Source organism: Actinia tenebrosa, unplaced genomic scaffold, assembly GCF_029948245.1.
Source record: "Actinia tenebrosa isolate PJP-AT-01 unplaced genomic scaffold, QUT_ActTen_1.0 PGA_scaffold10__47_contigs__length_13832649, whole genome shotgun sequence".
Lineage (NCBI taxonomy): Eukaryota > Metazoa > Cnidaria > Anthozoa > Actiniaria > Actiniidae > Actinia > Actinia tenebrosa.
Window position 1 is genome coordinate 385,131 of NW_028292570.1, and position 23,252 is coordinate 408,382.

Sequence of the window (23,252 nt, forward strand, 5' to 3'; positions counted from 1 at the left end):
CATGAATTACCACAACACAAATATTATTATTAAACTTACAAACGAAAAACATGTAAAATGCTTCACAACCGCGAAGAACATATCGAAAAAATATTCGCCCTAAGACCACTACCCCACTCAAGGGTTTAAAACACAACCACAGAGTCGAAAGGCAAAACTTTTCACAAACGCCACTCGAGGGTTTTGAAACACAATCACACGAGGCAAAAAGCAAAACTTATTTCCACAAACACCACTACGTACTCCGTTTTAAAACCCAACCACACGAAGGGAAAGGCCGTAAACACCTTTTTTTCTTGACCGGAGATTAATATATAAAAAATAATAATAATAATAAGAGGGAAAATATATTTGCCTTAACAAGCGCTGGAGAGTCTGCCCCTTCGGTCGGTGAAATCTTCCTGGGATGTCTTGAAGTGGTTCTTCATTTTGTTTGCCTCGGACAGCTCCAAGCGCTTCGACGACCCTGTCCTGCGGTACTTTCAGAGTATTAGACATTGTTCAAAGCCTCAGTAAAGCTCGAAGTCTTGGTAAAGCCTGAGCTAGAAGGAACACGTCCGAACCGTAGCAGGCTTGGAGTGGAATGATTGATATGCTAATCAATTCTCATACATTTATACCAGTGAGACCACTGACAATAGTAGAAACGGCTTCTACTTTCCGCAACAGCTTTTATAAAAATTTATGTGTGACATGCTCGTGCAGCTTGTCTCTGTCGCACGAGAAATTGTACCGTGTGACAGGGGCTTAAGATAGTACTGTATGATTCCCACTAACACGCTAACTATTCTTATGGGAAGTCATTTCAATATTACGGCATACCATAGACCGTGAACGTGCTTTAAGTCAGTACCAGCCAAAATTTTAGGGGAGGGGGGGGGGGGGAAGGCTAATTGAGTTTCTTTCGTCAACACAACGGAAAACAATATAAAAAAGCATCGTTTTTCTGCTGAAGGGGGACTTCAGCCTCCCTTTGCCCCCCCCCCCCCCCCCCCCCCACACCCTGGATCTGCCCTTGTCGTACGTTTCCCATACACACGATAGGGTGTTACTAAAACGAGTAACGGAGTAATGAGTAAAGAGTAAACAGAGTAACCAGAAAACGAGTAACATCAAATGTGTTATACATTGAAAAATCGTAAATAAATAATAATGTATAATAATTAATCATGATTTGTATTCTCGGTTGTGCTTTATGTACATGCTGTAAGTCAGTATGTTTCCCACCCATACGATAACCATTCTTATGGGAAGTCATTTCAATGTTACGGCATGTCGTACCGTGTTCGTGCTGTAACTCAGCTGTACCGTATGTTTCCCACTTATACGATAACCATTCTTATGGGAAGCCATTTCAAGCTGTAAGTCAGTACCGTATGTTTCCCACTCATGCGATAACTATTTCCATTTCTTTAATGTCGAGTCTAGAAATCAAATCCCTAGACCAAACAGCCGTATGTGAGAGGACAGTGCACTATCTGCTACGCTACCCTTGATTCCTAATAGCTCGTCACGTCACTTCTTACCCCTGCAACCTTAATTGTGGGGGAATAACTTTATTTTTCTTCACAAATGATAATATAATATAGTCGATAGTGCAAGAAAACACAGAACAGATTTCACAAGAAGACATGTGACTTTATTGCACTTCATTTGGTGATTCTTATTTATTTATAACGACTCTTTTTTCTGAGACAGGACGATCAAAACTATGAAAAATTACATGGCTTAATCTTATTGTGACTTGCACAAGAGGCTTACACTGATAGCTAACCTTTTTGTAAGACTGCTTTTTTTAGTCTTGTACTAGTAATTATTAAATAAAAACCTTAGAAACAACAATATACAGTTTGGTAGAGGGACGCACCCAGGAGGGAATTGAGGGGCAAACCCGCGAGATCTAGTGTTGAAATTTAAGTGTATTCGTATGTGTAACTCGTTCTTGAAGAAAATAGTTCTAGTAGTGTGGAAGGTACTGAAAATAGCACCGAATTTTCGTTTCTCATTTTAGGAAATTGGAATTTAAAATCTTACGAAATTTGTGTGTGTAACTGAATTAAAAGTCGAAATTAGGCTCTCGTAGTACAAGGGTCCCTTGCATAACCACATCTGAGTACGTCCCTGGTAAACCTATAGTCAAATATCTTATTAACAAATTAGATAAAAAATAAATGAAATAATAAATGAATAAGTTCTATAATTCTAATTCGATCTTTGGGCTTTCGCTACAGGTGTAGCTTAGGGCTCTGTTGTGATTATTGCCCCATGCTGTGATATAACAGCCGCAGTTTGCATCAAAAAGCTATGAAATTATTACCATGATCCTTAAAGATCCATTTTAGGTTTCGGCTACCGGCTTTTTTTCTGACTAACTATATTAAGCTGTTTAATATTCATAATTTGATTTGTAAAACACATATAAGCATGCATACGTAGAAAATGAAATCAAAAATGGAATTGACGAATTTGTTTAGAGAGGGTGACACGTGACAGTTTAACTGATAAACTTGTGGCCCTCTTATGTTTAACGTCTCTGAATGAGACGGGACCGCCATTTTTATCCGATCCACGGCAAAGGTTTAATCATTTGCAGATATTTTTAGTGCTAACGGGCAGCACCTTATTGAGCTTCTACTCAAATATTTTAAGACCCTGAGCGTTGGTCTCGTATAGTACAACAAACTAACTGAGCTAACTCAGTCATAATTATTACTAAAAATGGAAGCTGCCATTCTTAATATATCCTCTCGGACTATTTTAGTGCAGCCTTCCTGTGTATATAAAATCTAAAAATTAAACCATATCTAAAAATATTATCTTTACAAAGCTTTTAAGTGACGGTCAATCACGTATGGAAAAAGACTTCCGTGTCCAAATAGAAGTAGAAAGATTTTAACGAAAGATAAACATTACCAAGAGAAATGAACTAAGAGAAGGAAACTCTGTTATTCATGATTGTCACCAACATTGGCACCGTTTGATGCTATCTTTTTTTTCTGCACGCGCATACTGAGCGCGCTCTATTCTGTTTTTTTTTGTTTTTGTTTTTTTTGTTTTTTTCGAAAAGCACAAGAAAACATGAGAAAACACCATAGAGCGCAAGCAGTACGGGTTCGCAGAAAAGCGAATAATGAATGATTCTAAAAATAACAGAAATAATCCTAAAATAGCATCAAAGAGTGCTGATGATGGGGAGCTGGGATTCCTTCTTTCAGTTCATTTTCTCTTTACGTTACTCAGAAGAGGATCCAGGGTTATCCCATCATGCATTGCGAGCGAGATATTACTTTTTTCCATTTCAACAGCTAAAATTTATATTTTCGAAATTTTAAATAGAGTGCATTTTATACTTTTTAGCGTTATTTATTTTCTAAATTCTTCAAGACATTTAGAGAGATACTTGTTAAAATACTGGAGTACTCATTTTAGAGTATTTCAGGTTCAGCATAGATCCTACAACTGACTACTCGTCAGATTTTTAAAGGCTCTTGGGATAGCCCTGGATGCTCCTATTAATAGTTACACGCGAAGGCACCGTCCGCGGTGCTATTGTCAAGCGCAAGGTCTAATGGCAAACAAAAATGACAAAAGTTGTATCTATTAATTATTTTAAAGTGCATGATTCAACAATTGTAATGATTGAATTTAAAATTAAGAATTTGAAGACGTGGTTGTTGAGTTTTGTGGCAACGCATTTTTGCATTGTGTGTTATCGGTTGAATGCTTAATGATCACCGAAGTAAAATTGAAATAAGAGCTGATAATTAGATAAAAATTGATGAATGATAGAAATATTGATAAAAACTTATACACTCAATTGAAGAATCGTTGTCGGGTTCAGAAACAAAGAACATAAAAGCTGAGACCGAAATGGCACATGGGAAATGACATATTGATATTATAATGTATTCATTTGCGCCATCCATGCAGTCGGTTTGGAAAGCCGTTTGGCTTCGCAATTTTATAGGTTGCAGCGTAGACGAAACCGCTTATTTACTTGCGTTATCTCGTATCTATCAAACGTATTCTTGTTTTCCTGTTTTAGTACCTTCAGCACAACGTTAAAGTGCTAGTCTTACGAAAATGACACCATCCCTGGAAATTGTACCATATAAAACTAGATATGTAATATATCTTACTGTCCAAATTCTTTTTCGATACGAGACTGTGAAGATGTTGCATTTAGCCGGTAAAGTTTGGCCGTTTGAGTCCGCCATTAAGCGATTGCGTTCCTGGCAACTTTTAGTGATTCGAAGGAAGTGACGTCATACGCGCCACCCTCCAAAATTCCCGACTTTTCACAATGTGTAATTACAACCAAATTTCGACTATTTTTGATTTAAAAACAAGCCTTACTTAAACCAAGTCATGCCTTCTTACAGAGAATGCTGTAGAGTCAGTGTGGATAAAAAGGATGCCAGTTGCGCATATGACGTCACACAAATTAAAAATCGCTGCTCATAGAAATGGCGGACGAGCTTTTAACAATTTTCGGAAGAAGAATTCAAACGGGGAAAGTTTTTTTTTCGAGCCAATTATTACTCATTGGTGAACATTATAACCTATTTAAGCATATACAAAATCGGGGATTTTTTTTGCGTCATTAATATTTTCGTAAGACTAGCACTTTAACAACCTCCATGTTTTTAAAAACATCGGATGATGCCACGGGTCGCCGGTCACAGCATACATCTAATTAACGTATTTCCCATGTGCCATTTCGGTCTCAGCTTCTATGTTCTATGTTTCTGAACCCGACAACGATTCGTCAATTGAGTGATACGCAAACATTAAAAAAAGTCAGAGAAAACAAGTATAAAATTCATATACATGACTCCTGACTGCAGTATCAAGATAAGAGCTGAAAGTTTGTTTCTTTCACTCAATGCCATGGCAACTAAGTGTGTGAAAATGTAATTGCATCGCCTTTTTAAAAAGTGGCTGATCCTGAACTGGTAAATTACTTGCAATATCCTGTAATTCTTCTTCGTTCAATGGACAAGGATGGGCCTCTATGTTCCTCTCTTTCAACTTGTTTTCCATGAATTCAACTAACTTCTTAACCTTTTTTTCATCTGGATCAATCTTGTCAGCTTGCAATTTCGTCCACCTTTCTTGAGCTTCTTTTTGATCGTCTCTAGTTTCACACAGCTGTTCAATGTCTTTATCAATATATCTGAGATGTGGCTGTTTGTAATCATTTCCTTTCTTAAAGTAAACTGGCAAGACTTCCCAATATATTGCTTCCATCACATTCGCACACAACTGACCAATGTACAGCTTATTTCGAGATTTTTCAAGCTCATCAGTTTTAGCCATGTATCTGTTCAAGTCGTTTTCCTGCCTTACCACTTTGTTTTTCAACTGATCGGTTTCAACCATGTATTCTTTTAACTTTGCTTCCATTTTCTCAAATTTATTTCTAAATTCTTTACTGTCGTCATTCGGGTTTCGGCCACTCATCTTCAGCTCCTGCTATGGCTTCTCTTTTACTTATTTCTGCAATAAATAGAAAAATAAAATTAAACTCTTAGCTTTAAAGAGCATGTTTAATTTTAGATTTAAATAATGCTGTGCCACATGCAGTACGCGTCGTGTTTCTTCTAACACTTCACTCTCCAATCCGCCAATCAAAAACACGCTCGCCCTTTTCTATTCCTTGAATATTTCTGTAAAATTGATGTTTAAAATACAAGCATGTAATGCGCATGATAGACACTGTAGATTATTGCAACAAATTAGCTAGGACTGCGCGTTAAAGCTTAACATAACAACGAAGAGAGATTGCAGGCGTATCTCAGCAGCTTCATGCATATGTATCAAATCAGCTTTAGGCCTTGCATGGCTTTTGTTGAGTATTCAACTTTTGACAAATAAACAGACTGGAAACTATTTATTTGACACTTGTTGAGCAGACTATGTCATTTGTCTAAATCAGTGCAAGCTGCATGCTGAAGCTGTGATCAGCATCTCGGAAAATCAATACGAATTGAATAATCAATAATAATCTTTAATAATTATTTATAGCGCGCATGAAACATGTAAATATGATCACATGCGCGTAACAAGAATAAATAGAATAAGTCATAATACATACTCAAGATGTCGATACAATATTTAAAATGAATTAATAATATATCCACTACTATAAAATGTAAATCTATGATAAAAGTTATATACAACCTAGAAAGCCTCGAAAGCACGCTAACTACTAGTTACACAGGGAGCCCGGCTTAGTGATGCTAAATCGGTAAAACGATCACGTTTCATATGTTGATGACATTACATAATAATCGTAACTCAATACACACATATACAAACGGTCACTACGTAATAGAACACCAGTGTTTGTAACGCGTAACTTAATACCGTAATAAATTCAAATTCAAATTCTATTACGTAGTGACTGTTTGTATATGGGTGTATTGAGTTACGATTATTATGTAATGTCATCAACATATGAAACGTGATCGTTTTACCGATTTAGCATCACTAAGCCGGGCTCCCTGTGCTAGTTAGCGAAAGAACAGAAGATTTACGGGTCATTTAGGATGTTTTGTCACGCAGTTTACTTGTGCTATATAACTTTACTTTTAAGAACAACCTTTTGCTTTGGAAAGAGAGGAAAAAGACCGAAAAGAGCAAATATTCCAAATGTATGGGCAATTTTTTCCAATGATTTTTGATGAGAAAGAACGAGGCATTGAACTAAAATCTAAAAACATTCAAACGAGTGACTCGACAGAACATAAACTCATATGCTCATGTTATGTAAATTCATAAATTCAGCTTACTTCAAGTTTCGACAAGGGAGCACGTTAAAATATTGATTGTGTAATCAATGTGCATAGCAACCAAGAGCAATAACTTTCTTTACACAAGCACAATTTTAATGTGCTCCCTCGCACAGAGTATAGCATTTGCACAGAGTATGACATTCGACACAGAGTATAGCATTCAACACAGAGTATAGCATTCAAAACAGAGTATAGCATTCAACACAGAGTATAGCATTTGCACAGAGTATGACATTCGACACAGAGTATAGCATTCAACACAGAGTATAGCATTTGCACAGAGTATGACATTCGACACAGAGTATAGCATTCAAAACAGAGTATAGCATTCAAAACAGAGTATAGCATTCAACACAGAGTATAACATTCAAAAGTACATTCGACAGAGTATAGCATTCAAAACAGAGTATAGCATTCAACACAGAGTATAGCATTCAACACAGAGTATAGCATTTGCAAAGAGTATGACATTCGACACAGAGTATAGCATTCAAAACAGAGTATAGCATTCAAAACAGAGTATAGCATTCAACACAGAGTATAGCATTCAACACAGAGTATAGCATTTGCACAGAGTATGACATTCGACACAGAGTATAGCATTCAACACAGAGTATAGCATTCAAAACAGAGTATAGCATTCAACACAGAGTATAGCATTCAAAACAGGTATAGCATTCAAACAGAGTATAGCATTCAAAACAGAGTATAGCATTCAACACAGAGTATAGCATTCAACACAGAGTATAGCATTTGCAAAGAGTATGACATTCGACACAGAGTATAGCATTCAAAACAGAGTATAGCATTCAAAACAGAGTATAGCATTCAAAACAGAGTATAGCATTCAACACAGAGTATAGCATTTGCAAAGAGTATGACATTCGACACAGAGTATAGCATTCAACACAGAGTATAGCATTCAAAACAGAGTATAGCATTCAAAACAGAGTATAGCATTTGCAAAGAGTATAGCATTCAAAACAGAGTATAGCATTCAAAACAGAGTATAGCATTCAACACAGAGTATAGCATTCAACACAGAGTATAGCATTCAACACAGAGTATAGCATTCAACACAGAGTATAGCATTTGCACAGAATATGACATTCACACAGAGTATAGCATTTAACACGAAACCATTGGCATTCAACTCGGAATGCAGCATCTTTAAACAGAAGGAAAAAGGAGTGTAAGATTCTTACCAAGACGATTCAATAAAGTAACAGCGGAAGAAAACGAGTATAGGTATCTTTATAACTATTTTCGAACATGCAAAATCGGGTGGGGGGGAATGACGATGGGATCTTTTTGCCTATGAACGTCCTTAAGAGCAGGAGAAAAGATAAATTTTAATTTATAGATCTATCTCGGCTAGCTCTTGCTGGTATACCAAACCAGGTTTTATACTGTTTTATAGTTAATTTTTCAATTCTAAGAAATAATCCTGGAAATAATTTGAAAAGAGATTTTTTCCATTCCACAAATGCTGTAGTAATCTTAAAGGGACTCTGAGGTGCCAGACACATCATAGCTTAAAATGTACATCAAACCTTGTTGATTTTGAAAATCGAAATGAAAATTCCATGAAATGCGTTTTTTGGGGTGATATCGTCCGTCAAAGTTGCGAAATGACTTAAGCTGGGCTCCCTGTGGAATATCACGGATTCTTATCGTTTATTCGAATCATGCAAATGTTTGTCGAACCACGCTATAGAATATAACGTTGACCCTCATGATTATCCAAACGCGTTATAGATTGTCAATGAGTATGCTAATAGCACTAATGAATTTTCACTTTTGGGTAAATGATTGTCTATAAATGCAATTGTTTGTCATTTGGTATTATTGAAGTTGAATTTCGCGCACAAGAAAATACATTCCGCGCATATGAATGTACGAACGCGCTATTGATTGTCCATTGACGCCTATGAATGTACACGTATATTCAATTGTCGTTATTGAAAGTTGATCCGCGCTAATGATGTTACTTGTGGTGTTGATGAAAGTACATTACACGTTATTGATACATAACTATTGGCACAAATGAATGTACATTTTCTGTTAATGAACGGCAAAAGGTGTATTTTATTTTTAATCATGATTATGAAAAAGTTATCTCAATAAAGATTATTATCTTTTTTTTTTTTTTTTTTTTTTTTTTTGTACTAGGAAGTATTTTTGTACTGGGAAATATTTTTGTACTGGGAAGTATTTTTGTACTGGGAAATATTTTTGTACTGGGAAATATTTTTGTACTGAGAAATATTTTTGTACTGGGAAATATTTTTGAACTCAGTAATATTTTTGAACTCGGTAATATTTTTGCACTCGGTAATATTTTTGCACTTGGAAATATTTTTGTTTTGGGAAATATTTTTGTTTTGGGAAATATTTTTACTGTCTGGCATACATATATCTGTGTGCTTAAATACACATTCTTGTACTGACATTAATACATTTGTACAGTACTGTATTTGATATTTTTGTATTGCCCCGTTGTGGGCTACCGTACAAAACAGTTAAAATAAATACATAAATATAGGCTATAACAATTCTTGGTTTTCACCTACGTCATTATAAATTTCAAAAGCGTAAATTCGCACTATAATGAAATAGAAGTTTTATATTCTTGTAAAGCGGTCCAAACTACATATACTGGCCAAATTTTAAGGCTGTAAAGCATTTCGTTACGGAACTATAGGCGAGTAAACATAACGCAATTTTTGGTTAATATGTATGGAGCGGCCATCTTGGCGGTTCCAAGTTGGTACATCATCATGGCGTGACATTGATTGACATCTGGTACATGACAATTGATTGGACTATAGACGGGAACCCTATAGCAACTAAGTTCCTGAAGACCCCTGGGTACTGTTGCGCAACTTGTTCAATTTGTGGAGCAGGAATCAGAAGAAAAAAACACAAGACGCTCTGAGATCGTAAACTCGGCTGTCTGGGTGCATGAAGACATAATTTAAGACCGATAACTTCGCATACGTAACACTCTTGTGCGGAACAACTTTAATAGGTAGATCAGCATTTGTCACCATAATAGGTAATGATTATTTTTTGCCACAGTGGGCTAGCTGTGACACATCCGTAATTTTCTTCGTAGAAAATTCCGGATGTGACGCAGGCTACAGTGGGCAATCGGTGTGATATATTACGTGCGTAAATGATTGACTCTTTTGTTTCGTTTTTAGTTTCTGAGCTCTACCACAATAGGAGTGACTACTATCCCATAGTGCTTTGCGATTGCAAAGCATTTTCAATATGGGGGCAAGTTGACTGAAAGGCAACACGAAAATAGCTTTTATTCTACTAACAAGGGATGTTTCTACTTTGCTGCATTACTAGGTAAGTTCTAGAGATAATAATTTATCATTTGTGTAATTTTGGACTTGAATAGACGAGTTTAGAGTGTATAATTTTACATTTTCTTCAATGTTATTGTCATTCGGGAGATTTTTTATTTTTGATAGTTTGGTGTATGTTTCTCTATGTATAACTTAATAATTTGAGGGTCAATCTCATATGTTATGTGTTTCCTACTTTGTATGTCATTGTAGCTTTAAAGTGAACTTAGTTTGACCCAGATTGACCAAGGTTTTTAACAAGAAATGTTGCATTATATTTGACTATTTTTCACGTTTACTGACTGAAGATAGTTGTCGCGAAGCGTTTTGCTTCATGCTGATAACCACAGATCGCTCGCCATCGAAACTATTCCAATTTTAAGTAAGGAATCAATATCACTGGTCATGTGGTTGTTTTAGCCTCTGTATCTAACATAGATTTTAATTTTGTTTTTCAGAATAACCCAAGTCGAACAAACACAACTTGAATCAAATTTCTTTGACCGCCTCAGTCGGGCTTTGACCTTTAGTGGCGGACATTCCAGTTACAATCAGAAAATGTTAGGCTGTTAGAAACACAGCAAAGCTGAACGTTTATCATTTGAATGGCCTATAATTTTGCTAAATAAAAAACATAATTCTCTAATTCTATGTGATGCTTGGTTCTAGAATTCTCTTGAAATAAATATTTGTTTAGCGTGACTTTATAATTATAGTGTTACTTTGGGCAGCGCCATGTTCAAGTTAGACTAAAACAATAGCCCATGCAGAAAGCCTTACAGAAGAAAGTTGATGCTCAATAAGAGGCAAATATGCTTTAAAAACTCTTCTTTTTGAGCACAAAGGAGCAGAAATTTGAAACAGTCTTCAATTCTAAAGAATATTTTGAAAGAAATCTCTTGGTCTAAACGCTTCGGTGACTTGAACACAATGATCCGACGTGCTAAAAAATTCGATAATATACTTGCTTTCGCAATGCACTGTGGGATAGTACTCACTCCTCCTCTGACCAGAATAGGTAGATCAGCATTTGTAACCATAATAGGTAATGATTATTTTTGCCCGGTGGGTAATCAAATTGTTTTATGATAATGCGAACATTCCATAACCTCGATTTTGCTCACAGTTTTCATAGATACATTAAATATGTGGAACCAAGCAACGTAGTTTCAAAGTACACAGAAACGTCCATCGACTTTAGTTATGAACTGTAAACGTTTGATTGGAAATAATGTTTTAGTAGCTGAGTAATAATTTTTTACGTAGAGTTTTTCTTGCAAAATTATGACCAAAATTCGGACTTTTTGTTTATTTTCGAATTTCTTTGAATCGGCAAGATAACTTTTTTTTGAAAATTATGTAATAATTTATATAGGATGTACAAATCCTATGCGCAAAAGATGGGTTTGATTGATTGCTTCTAACATTTAAAAAAAGACCCGTCAAGTTAGGTGCATCGTAGTTTGTTTCGTTAACTTAATCTCCAAGAAATAGTGATGAACAATGTGTACGAAACAGTTTTCCCGCTTTACCGCGGTCAAGGAACTATATTTCGATATTTGGATTTGTCTCGCGAATTCTCGAATTCAAATTGAAAACTGCAAATTTTCTTAAACTTATACTGTGACTGTAATTTTAAGGGAACATATTAAATCTTAATATTTTTGAGCAAATTTATTGGTTTTACGAATTCCTTTTTCTAGCAGTTTTTTTTTAACCATTACTTATAAATTTTTAGAAAGACTTTGAAGAGAGACTTTACCCGGTTTCGCTCGAAAAGTTTCTCAAAATCATTAATTAACTATTCCATCTTTACCATATGAGATAGGTTACTAAACTTATTGTTAAGTTAGTTCAAACATTTTGTAAAGCTAAGGAAGTGGCTGACGACATAAAGTCCCCAAAATCAAAATAGCTTACCTTATTTTAGTCAGTTCTTAACTTCTTCAAACAAGCTGTTGATTAATACTGAACGAAATAACAGGCGTCACAACTTAAAAGCCCGTGTCAAATAAAAGCAAAGTTTTTTAAAAAAATTTTCGCCAATCAAATTTGTCAGCTTGCTAGGTGTACTTATCTTTTGTGGGTCGGCTCATCCAATCTTGCCAGTGCTAAATCACTAAAATTTATAACTTAGCGGGGGTGTAAATATAGCTTTCTTCTTAATTGAACTGAGCAAATATGCCTGAGCATGTCCTAAAATCCTATGTCCGATAGATATTTACTAGTTACCATTATTACCATCATCATCTTCCTCGTCACCACTACCACTACCACTACCACTACCACTACCACTACCACTACCACTACCACTACCACTACCACTACCACTACCACTACCACTACCACTACCACTACCACTACGACTACCACTACCACTACCACTACCACCATCGCATTTACTACCATCACCATCATCATCATCCGCCATTATATCATCATTATCATCGTCCTTGCCATATCATCACCTTTATCATAATGACATTCACCATCACCATCTATCCTATGATTTACTACTATCAATCCTTTTTTATGACGTTATTGCAAAAGCGGCATTGAGACTACGGTTACATAAGTCGCAAAAAAAAGGTTCCCTCACGTATTATTATTCCCTCAACCAGATTCTTCTACTCATCAACATTAGTTTAGTAAGAGGTGTTTCTGCGAACTGCGTGGTTCTAAGAATATTCAACTCATTATATGTAGCCCTGAAAATAAACAGAAAAAAGCCTTGAAATAATATCAGGGCAGATTTAAAGACAAAATTCAAAGCGCTTAGACATAATAATGCTTCACTACAGCACACAATAGCACTGTGGCCAATCATATGGCACGCCCTATTTAGTCACTTTGTCATTTTCCAAGAAAAGTAATCAAGAAAGTTGTCCCCCCACCCCCATTCACAAATAACAACAATAATCTCAAAATTAGTTCAACGTTTCCAGGACAAATTAGCTGATTTGTGAGAACGTGATTCGATTTTCAAGTTGCTTCTCTCCTGTGCTTCGAAGCCCGGAAACTCAAGTTTTTTCCCTCCGAAAAAATCAACTTCTAAATTCCATTTCGATCATGGAAAGAGGGTCACAAGCCTAGGTTTGTTAGCCACTAGCTATTAAGGGCTACCCCTTAATTTAAACTTTGAGCTCATTTTTCTGATATAGTCCTTTGTTTGGCCGGCTACCACTATGCTTTTCACCGTTAATAAACAGTTTATCCTAGTTCTATCTTAGCCTGTAAGGTTGCATTCTTGGATTCTTGGAGAAGTTTCATCTTCAAGAAGTAAAAAAGTTTTATTTATAAAAAAAAAAAAAAGCGGTTTCTTCTCAGCAGGAGTCCGCACCAAATTATCTATCTTCTTACATGTTTTAGGTTGGCTAAGAATGGACCTTTGAACTACTTTCATTATTCTAATACTGCCTTAAATAAACTAGTTCTGCAGATCACAAGTGGTATTTTATTCGAGAAATTCCCCTAAATCTACTAACGAAATATTGAAAACAGAATAGCATCATCAGCACAAATATAATAAGAGGCGCAGCTGTAGTTACAATTCTATAGTACGAATTTCTTGAAATCTAACCTGCTAAGACTTATAGTTAAAAACAAGAAACAGTCAAATAAAAATAAGTACGAATAACACGGAAGTCAAGCGTGAATAATCAACAAGCAGCCGTGAGCGAAAATAGTTGTGAGCGTACTTATTTTTATTTGACTGCCTTAAAACCCTTCAATGCATATGAAATTAAAGGAGAATATTTGTAAAAGATACATCTTTCAGTGACTTCATTTAGAAAAAAATCGTTCGACGATTTTTTGAATGCCGCTTTCATCGATATTTTTGACAACAAATGGGGTCGATCATTTAGCTTCATATCAAAAATTCCATAATGTTAGAAAGAAAGTCACAATTTGATTCATACTCAATAAGAACAGTGTCTATATCCGTACGTATATTCTAGCTACTAAAAATATTGAATCCACTAAATTAAAGTCTAGTTTTCGAGAAAATAAGCGGTAAACGATTTCTATGATGTCATCATTATGTCATAATGAAAAGGCCGCTTTAAACTAATTCATCATTTTTGAAACCTTTAATCCTTTCCTGACATTGTGTAAAAAGTGCTTACAGATCGAGGTATTCAAGACGAAGTTGTAGCCGTTTCAATGCGGCTAGGTGTGCCACACCAAAACTACCCAGAGCCTCCTTAAGAAGACGAAAAACATGAAGAATTAGAAATACGCCGTTCATCTACATGAAATAATGATTTTGCCTGAAATCATACGAAATGTATTCCTTATTTATACTTTTTATCCTATATGTATGTTCATTTCGCTATTTCGCTTTTCAGTTACCCGTACCCTTCGAGTTCATTGTCAAAGGGAATTTGACCGATTTATCTGAAATTTTGTGGAAGTCATCTCAGGTAGTTGTTCTTCAAAAATGATTGTGTCAAATTTTTGTTGTTTTTTTTCCCTGAGTTATCTTCAGTTTTGTATCGGATACAGCTATTTTAGCGGCGTTGTAACTTTAGGAACGCAGAACAAAGCAACAGAGCAAATTATCAAAAATAGGAGACACACTTTTGAAGAGTGATATCTCGTGATCTCGGCAAGGTAGTAAATACTGGCTTTCGATCAATAAAGAGACCAATGTGAAAATTTGAATACATCGCTCTAACTTAAAAACATTAATATATTTGACAAAAAGAAAGAAAGAAAGAGTTTCTGGATTTATTCAGCTTTCAGAAAATGTTTACTTTACTTTGGGTTTTTGTTAAGGTTTTGCGCTATACCCAGTTGAAAGCACACCGGTCGCTAGGAGTAGCCTGATACCTTAACTTCTTCAAAAGTAAAAATAACTTGCGTCGTCTAAAAATAATTTTCTTTGTAAGGTCTTCCAAACAAAATGTTTAAAATTTCGCTAATCAATTTTTCGCACCCCCTGTTGGCCCGAATTGCATGCCATGGTTCGTTTTGTTGGGTATGTAACCGGGCAGCATGGTCGATTTGTCATAGCGTCAAAACACTATATGTTTCTATTTCTTTATTTCAGTTTATTCATTCTTGTTAGAGCTTTGAAACTTTGTAGAATGCTTCTAATAAAGTATTATCATTATTATTAGTTATTGAGCGCTTTGAGTCTGGTAACCGAAACAAACACAAACTAGAATATTCTGAAACACAAACTGAAAATATTCTGAAACACTATTAACTAATTGCGATTTTGAGACGACAATACCAAGAAATAATGACGGCAGGTTTATGGTTATTACTCGATGGTTCCTCATAGTCACTTTGTCGAAATGGCATTTCCAAGAAAAGTAATAAAGAAAGTTGTTCACGAATAACATTAATACTAACTTCAATATCAAAGATACTAATAATAATTTCATTCAACGATTCCCGGAATTAGCTGATTCAAATAAGTATGGCTACACCTGGCCAAGTATGAGTTTTGCTCTTAATGTTCTCCAGCATTGTTCGTCAGTTGCTTTTTCTTTGCTTCTACTTTTCAAAATTGTATATTTTTGAAAAGCGTTTCTGTATTCGGAAATTATTTAGCCTCGATTTCGCTCGCGTACACTTCGCGTAGACTAACCGACGATTTCGAAAGGGACTTTCATTTTGAGGTCATGTGAGGAAATTTCAGAAGTGTTCTTTGAAAACTTTGACTTTGACCCAAACATTTGTAATAACATAATAGATAGCTAGCTGACTAGCTTGGTGTAGCCTGTACAGGTCATAATTCCAGTCAACTTACACCTTAATATACTAAACTATATATTATCGTACATTCTAACGTATTACGTCTTAAAGGCACCAAATAAAAAAGTGTCTATTCAGATTTCGAAAAATAATTTCCAACTTCAATATCATAAATAATTAGCGAATTCCGAAATTTATATCCCAATACGGAAAATAATTTTTAAATCCTGAAAATAATTCCCAAATTCAGAAATCCTGAAATGTAATTTCAGTTTGGCCAGGTGGTACACTGATCGATTGATGCCGGACCGATATGATGTAAGTAGAATGGTTCTCTCCTGTGCTTCGGTACACTTTTCTCCGGGTTCTGCTTTTCTCCTCTACCCCTGATGTGTCGATAAAACTTCCTTAACACGCACTTTTATAATGATAAATATTGATGAGCTTGCATTAATGTTAGGAAACCCGATCTTTTTTTAAGCTCTTACACTACATAAAATTCAAAGATAGGTATATTCATCATTTACAAAGACCGTTAGACTTTCTTTCCTATACGTGTCTTCACGCTTTCGTCCGCCATTCGGAATTAGGGCAAACAAATCGAGGCAAATCAGTGCTTTGACTTCTTGTAACTTCGCTCAGTTTAGTTGGATTCTCAGGATCATACCTTTTAATTTTTTTGAAAAGAGTTTGTTTTGATGTCTGTGACGCTTAATATACAATCAGAATTTTACGTTTAGTTTTCAAGATAAATCATTCGGAACGTGAATATGCAAATGAGCTCGAATTTTTAAAAAAGTCCATTTTTGTGAAAAGAAGATCGCCTTATAAAAGGTAGTTCAAAAACTTACATTATTGGTTATGTTTTCAGTCCAACAATTTGTATGCATTTTTGCTCAAAAAAGTTAGTGGCTGACGATATAAAGTTCCCAAATAAATCAAATGTAACTTACCAGACTTATAAGTCAGTTCTTAACTTCTTCAAACAAGCTGTTGATTAATAGTGAACGAAAATAACAGGCGTCACAACTTAAAAACTTCTAAGACTTCAAACCGTGTCAGTTAACGGAAATTATCATTTTAATTAATTTTCGCCAATCAATTGCCCAAATTGTTATCAAATAACATTAATATCAACTTCGATATCAAAGATACTGATTCCCCTAAAGTTACTAACAAAAAATTAAAACAGAATAGCACCATCAGCACAAATATAATTAGAGGCGCAGTATGTCTACCAAAACGAAAGGTTACTGGGACACGTTGAACTTTGGTAAACAAAATCTAATGAGTTCTAGAAAATAATGTAGAATTAGCATTTTGTCCATTTCCCCGCGCATGTTCTGTAAAACTTCGAGTACAATATTTCGAGATTCTAGTAAAGAATTTACAATATATTTAATGTAGCAAATCTAGTTATTGCATGATATAGTGAGTTAGATTTGTTCTGTTCAAGTTTATGGTATTAAACTTTCAGAAATTCCTAGTGTGATATGGATCACAATGAAAAACTGCCGGCAATCTACTAATCCCTAGCGTTATATATGTTGCTATAAAAGCGGTCTTGACCGTTTTCTTTTATCCCATCAGATTTCCAAAAGCAGCAGTAAGGGGGACTCGCGGTCAATGTCAAAGATTTACGGGTTTTACAGGCGGTTTAAGGAAGGCGCCGGCAGCGGGAAATACCCGCGCGACAAGTCCTTACTGCTGCTGTGTTGGGTACCGTAAACGGAGGTTAAGATATTCCTTACATATAGATGGACACCATCACGAGCATTCGTAACAAAACTGTGCGCCGACTGCGAACTCAGGTGTTGGATCGCCTGGATGCTGACTTTGCCTTCACGACATTTATGGAGGGAGATACGGACGAGACGATGACAGAAGAAAGGGCTGAAAGAATAATTAACTTAATACCCGAAGGTAACTACCGGTTGGAGCTAACGTTCATAAAGTATTTAGACGGCGAGTGGATGATAGAAAAGGGGCGCAATCCTATCAGGGCGTCTGGTAAGAAGGACCTGTTCGTCTTAAACGAAAACACACGCCCGGGAGCATTGGTAGGAATAGACATGCTGTTCTACGAGGTTGCTTACCCGGTTACCGTAGTCATTTACGGTGCGTACGAGATAAAGACGCCAGACGTTAAGAAGTTGAAACCGATGCGACATCCCGGTAACTGCGTAGGGAAGTTAGTAAGAGAGTTCTTTGAAGACTCCTCTCGGGGCGGTAAACTGACTTTAAAGAGAAGAGAAGCCATCAGGAAATGGGAAAAAGATACTAATAGGACCGGAGGGTCGATAGACAACATCAAGAAGTTAGAAACGGCGCTGGAGAGGCGAATCCATGTGAAAGATATCACCGACGGCTTTATTTACCTACCCCAAAAGAGTTCGGAGACATAGCCAAAGCCTGTGTAGAACACGGTCACGGTGGTCTGTGGAACATGGAGTACGGCGAAGATGAATACGTGTCGCTGGATATGAAACACTGTTACCCCGCCAGTTTCAAAGGCCTTGGAGATTGTAAGGAATATTACGACCGCTACGGACATCCAGACTCCCAATTCTTTAGGGTGTCACTACCGGGTCACTACGATGCCCCAGCAACGGGATTCGTCAGACTGACCACCTGGGAGCTAGCAAAAGACTTACATCCGATAATCTATGCGTGGTATGGAAAGCACCTGCAGGATAAAGAATGGATACCCGTGCCTCTACTGAAGTTCTTCGAAGAGCGCAAGCTTTTAAAATACACAGCGCATGAAGCCATACTCTGCCATAGCGCCCTTACACAATGGCTCCCAGAGCACAACCCCACAGCGCGGATTGTTATAGGTAAATTCACACAGGGCGCTAAAGAAGGAGAAAAACATATGCAGCGTCGCTTGATAACAGACGAAGGCGAACTAAGCTTCCTTATAAAGCGCGCACATGACCAAGGAACGATGGTGTCCGTGGAGAAATGGGATTATTTCATAGAAGCCGAGCAGAGAGAACGTAAGTGGAATGCTTTGTGTTACTACCAGGACCATCGACCGCAGTATTACCATCTGCGTGCCAGCATGTTAGCCTACGCGCACATTAACCTTCTCGCGATGCTGCTGCGGTTCGACAAAGAAGACATTCCGCGTGTAGCCACGGATTCTTTGTACGTGAAACCGCACGTCTTAGAAAAGATGAAAGAATTCTACACAGAAGACGAGTTAGCGGAAAGTGGCCAATGGCGCGTCAAAGACGAAGAGATCAAAGCTTGGAGAGGCCGCGTAGAATATCACGGCGAGCACGCCCAGGGCACCGTAACGCCTACCAAAGAGCCTCTACCTTCAGTTGCGGACCCAATCTCTTACCAACGCTTCTCTTACCTTTACGGTACGGGAGGCAGCGGTAAGACGACGCGCGTACTGCAGTTATTCCCAAAAGTAAAGGTGCTAACGCCAACGCATCGTTTGGAAAGAGAACTCTGCGAAATGGGTTACGACGCTCAAACGTACCACAGCTTCTTTCGTTGGAATGGCCAAAAGTGGGTACCGGAAGCTATCCACGACATACCACCGGTAATACTTTGGGATGAGATTTGCACCGTGCCTTTGGAAATCCTGCAGGAGTTCGTAGAATTCCTCCGTGGAAAGTGTCAAGTAATATTCGCCGGAGATCCATGCCAGCCTCCTCCAATAGCCGGAGAGATGCCCCACGAATGGCTAAAGGGGTTCGTAGACCATGCGGAGGAAATTAACACCGACTACCGCAGTAAGGATCAAGTAAGAAACCTGAAAGCGGAATTAAGGGGCCTTAGTGATGCCAAGCAATGCAAGACACTGCGCAAACGCGTACGAGCGAAGTCCTACGAGGACTTTCTATACGCCTGGCATCCCAAAGATTTGGTGCTGAGCAGCAAGCGCGCAGCACAGTCACGCATACAAAAGGATTTGCTAAATATACACCGAGAGCGCTTTCCTACGCATCCCGTACCCGTTTGTTATAAACCCCACGACACCCGCATGCAAAAAAGAGACGTCTGGGTACCTGGTACCGACATCCAACTGCAGAACGCAGTAACGCATGACAAAGCCTGGGTACCTATAGAAAAGGTGGAAAGAATTACCTCCCATCCAGACTGGCGCTTAGGCTATTGCATGACAGTCCACAGCGCGCAAGGGCTTACCATAAAAGAAACGCTGTGGATCATAGACCAGCGGCTGTGTTGGAGCAACCTTATCTACACCGCCGTAAGCCGCGTAGAATATGCCAAACAGTTAAAAAGAGCCTGGGGGCCGCAACTGCGCTACGACCGCACCCCAGAAGACATAGCAAAGGAGAACATTGCCAAGAAACTCCTTCGCTACAAGCGCCACGACGAAGAAAAGAGTACGGATCCCCGCTATGCGGGGGTCAAATTCGACTTATGTGTGGACGACGTCTATAAGAAAGGGGCAAGGTGTGCAAAGTGTAACATACCGCTACTATGGAGGTTTGACCCAAATGACGATCAGCAGTTCTCCGTGGATCGTATCAACAACAAACGCGGGCATTGCAGAGGCAACGTAAGACTGACATGCCTAGAGTGTAATCGGGCGCGTGGAGCAGCACTACTTTGAGTCTTTGGGAACTATGAGCAGCTCTTCCTTGACGAATCCGCGACTTGGGCCATCTAGGTAATACAACACGGGTTGCCCTTCCTTGGTGACGGACTTCGAAATCTCATACGTTTCCAGGGACCAGTTAGGATCCGTGGCTCTCTTACTGCCACCTTCGAGTTCCCCCGGCTGATAGAGGTATCTGACCACTATGTTGCGGGGGAGCTTTTTTTCCTTCAGTCCGACCGCCCTCGAACTTCTGACGTAGGATTTGTGCTCCACGTGTTTCTTTTTTATGGCATCCCTGGGTTTCATTCCCGTAGCCCTGGCCGCCTCGTTGTTCAAAGCCGCGACGACCTGGGGGAGCCTCTGAGTCCATTCCCTGTTGCGCTTGGAGGGATCTTCCAGCTCTTTCCAATACTGGTATCCAAAGAGACGCTCAGCCAGGGTTTTATTGAATCTTTCGACAATGCTCTGACCCCTGTGGTACTCAGCTTCGGCTCTCCTAATCTTAGTGCTGTGGTCTTTCAGGGTCTTAGTAACCACGCCCATGAACTCCGTCCCCGCATCCACTTGCAGCAGCTTAGGCCATTTCAAGACGCGCTTATAAATCCTACCTAGGGCTTCTGCGACTTCCCCAGAATCCTTGCTGGTTATGGGTTCGGCGTCCTTGTATCTGCTTGCGATATCAACTACGGTCAAAGCGTATCTATAGGTCTTCTTTCTCACCTTGTCGTGCGGCAAGAAAAGCAAATCCGCTTGATGAACTTCATTGGGGGCATTTACGGTGAAGCTGGGCCTGGGAATGTACTTGGGCACGGGAAGATAAACCTGCCAGAGGGTTTGTTTTCTTAGCCAGTTCTTGGCCGTTTCATCTGATACCCTGGCCGCGGTCGCGAGTTTCTTGATGGCCGACGCTCCTTTCCAATAGCCTTCAGGCCCATAGTAAATCCTTTTGAGTTTGTCCTCTACGCGGCCCATTATATGAATTCCAAAACAAGATTGATCTTGCGTCCGTTAAAATCCACCGTCTTTCCGTCCACCTTAATGGTGATGTTTATGCTTTCTACCAAATTAGACAAGTCATAGCTCAACGAAATGGGAGTGTATTCTACTGGGTCAAATGGATTACCTTTGGGCAGGAACTTAGACATAAGAGAAGACTTTTCTCCATTGTTGTAACTATGGACTAAATCGCAATAGACTTCGTAAGAGGATGCGACTTTCCATTTCACGGGTATGGCTGTGTCGGTAATTGTTTTGCCCGAGGCACATAATAAAGATCCCAATGGGTCAGACTTTCCAAAAGTTACGGAATAGTTTGGCATATTATGTTTGAGGGTCATTTCGTGCGGCAATCCTGTGGTGAGAGTATAACCGTGTTTTGCTAATTCCTTGGCCAGTGTGATTGGTGTATAATGTCCATCGGGCAGCAATACGGCTTGATAGTTAGATCCTCCTGTATGCTCAGTGACTATGCCCCTAATCAGGTTATACCAAGAATTGTACAAAGAGCAACTTATGAGCCGAACCTTATGGGCTTTAATGGGGGGATTTAAATAAGTGGTAAAGTTATTTTTATCGCTTTCCAAAAAGACGATCATTATATTAGATACGCCAAAGCTACGCCTCCCGCCAGCCCTGCGACTCCTACGAAGACCAACTCATTGTCTTTTTGTTTCTTAGAAGGCTGGTAGTAATTCTTGAACTGAGGCTTTCTTAACCCCGTTAATGCCGCGGGGTGCGCTTGCGCATAGAGCTTAAAGGCGTAGTCTGTATTTTCGAAGTTCTTGTCTGCCTGCATTTTGTCTTGGTAGTTCTTGTCCAACCAATCCCTATAAGCTTGTCTTTTTTCATTCCAAGCTGCAACGTCTCGCTGATATTTCTCCAGCGCTAAGTCGTGTCTCTTCCTTTCGGCGGCCAAATCTCCGCTGCGATCACCTCTAACTAATCTATCCAAATACTGACCACCATAATTAGCTCCAGTGAATGCTAAAGCTGCAATAACTCCACCTGCGACCACGCTAGCCATTATATATTAGAAAATCACACCGTAGGTAGGTACTTTTCCTTCCGTAGGTAATCCTTTACCATGATAGCCCCGCCTACGGCAGCGGTCATCTTAGCAAAATTAGCGAAGCTCTTGCTTGGGTCTTCAGTAAAGTCTTCTTTGAGCACTTTCTTACCTACCCAACCAATACCCGCAACGATGGAAGTAATGATAGCTGCTTCTTCAACAGTTTTCAATAACGCGGTTGACATTATATTACAAAGCGAGAAGGTTATCACTCCATTTCAGGGATTTTGCTTTTTCTCACGGGCGGCTCCGCAGGTGCGTAATGTGCTGGTTCCAATTTTACTTTTGGCTTCGTAGCCCGCCATTGTAAGTAGAGGCTGCCTGCTGCTATAGCGACTCCTAACGCGCCAATGACGTACCCAGGATTAATGAAGGATTCCTCTTCTCTTTCCTCCACCTTTTCCTCCTTCTTTGCTTTGTTCTTTTTATTCATCTCCGCGAGCTTCTTTCCGGCAGCGACTCTGCCCGGAGATTTAGCCTTGGTAATCTTGGTATCTTCTACGGGAGCCTTTTCTGGTTGTTCTTCGGTGCCACTCATCTTATATTAAGGGACTTGAAGGACTTGACAAGTAACTTGATGACGACTTGACAATGACTTGGCAATGACTTACGGACGACTTAATAATGACTTGGCAATGACTTAACGGCGACTTGACTAAGTACTTGACGACGACTTGACGACGACTTGACTAAGTACTTGACAACGACTTGACTAAGTACTTGAGGTGACTTGACAA

The 23,252-nt window shown here is 38.5% G+C and overlaps 1 protein-coding gene across 2 annotated transcripts; it reads right to left on the reverse strand.

The window, feature by feature from the left end:
* Positions 1 to 1,617: 1,617 nt before the first annotated feature.
* On the reverse strand, positions 1,618 to 16,893 carry LOC116286349 (uncharacterized). Of its 2 annotated transcripts, none has more exons than XM_031692824.2 (2): positions 16,816 to 16,893; positions 1,618 to 5,499 (listed from the first exon to the last, which is right to left on the reverse strand). In XM_031692824.2, exon 2 carries the CDS (start codon positions 5,461 to 5,463, stop codon positions 4,879 to 4,881), a length of 585 nt encoding a protein of 194 aa, XP_031548684.1. In that variant the 5' UTR covers positions 5,464 to 5,499; positions 16,816 to 16,893; the 3' UTR covers positions 1,618 to 4,878. The 2 variants fall into 2 exon arrangements, with proteins under 2 accessions (XP_031548684.1, XP_088882556.1); XM_089026430.1 differs by lacking the exon at positions 16,816 to 16,893 and adding an exon at positions 12,077 to 12,414.
* Between the last annotated feature and the right edge of the window lie 6,359 nt (positions 16,894 to 23,252).

Excerpts from the sequence above, each read along its gene's own strand:
- LOC116286349 (XM_031692824.2), bottom strand. The coding sequence starts at position 5,463 with ATGAGTGGCCGAAACCCGAATGACGACAGTAAAGAATTTAGAAATAAA.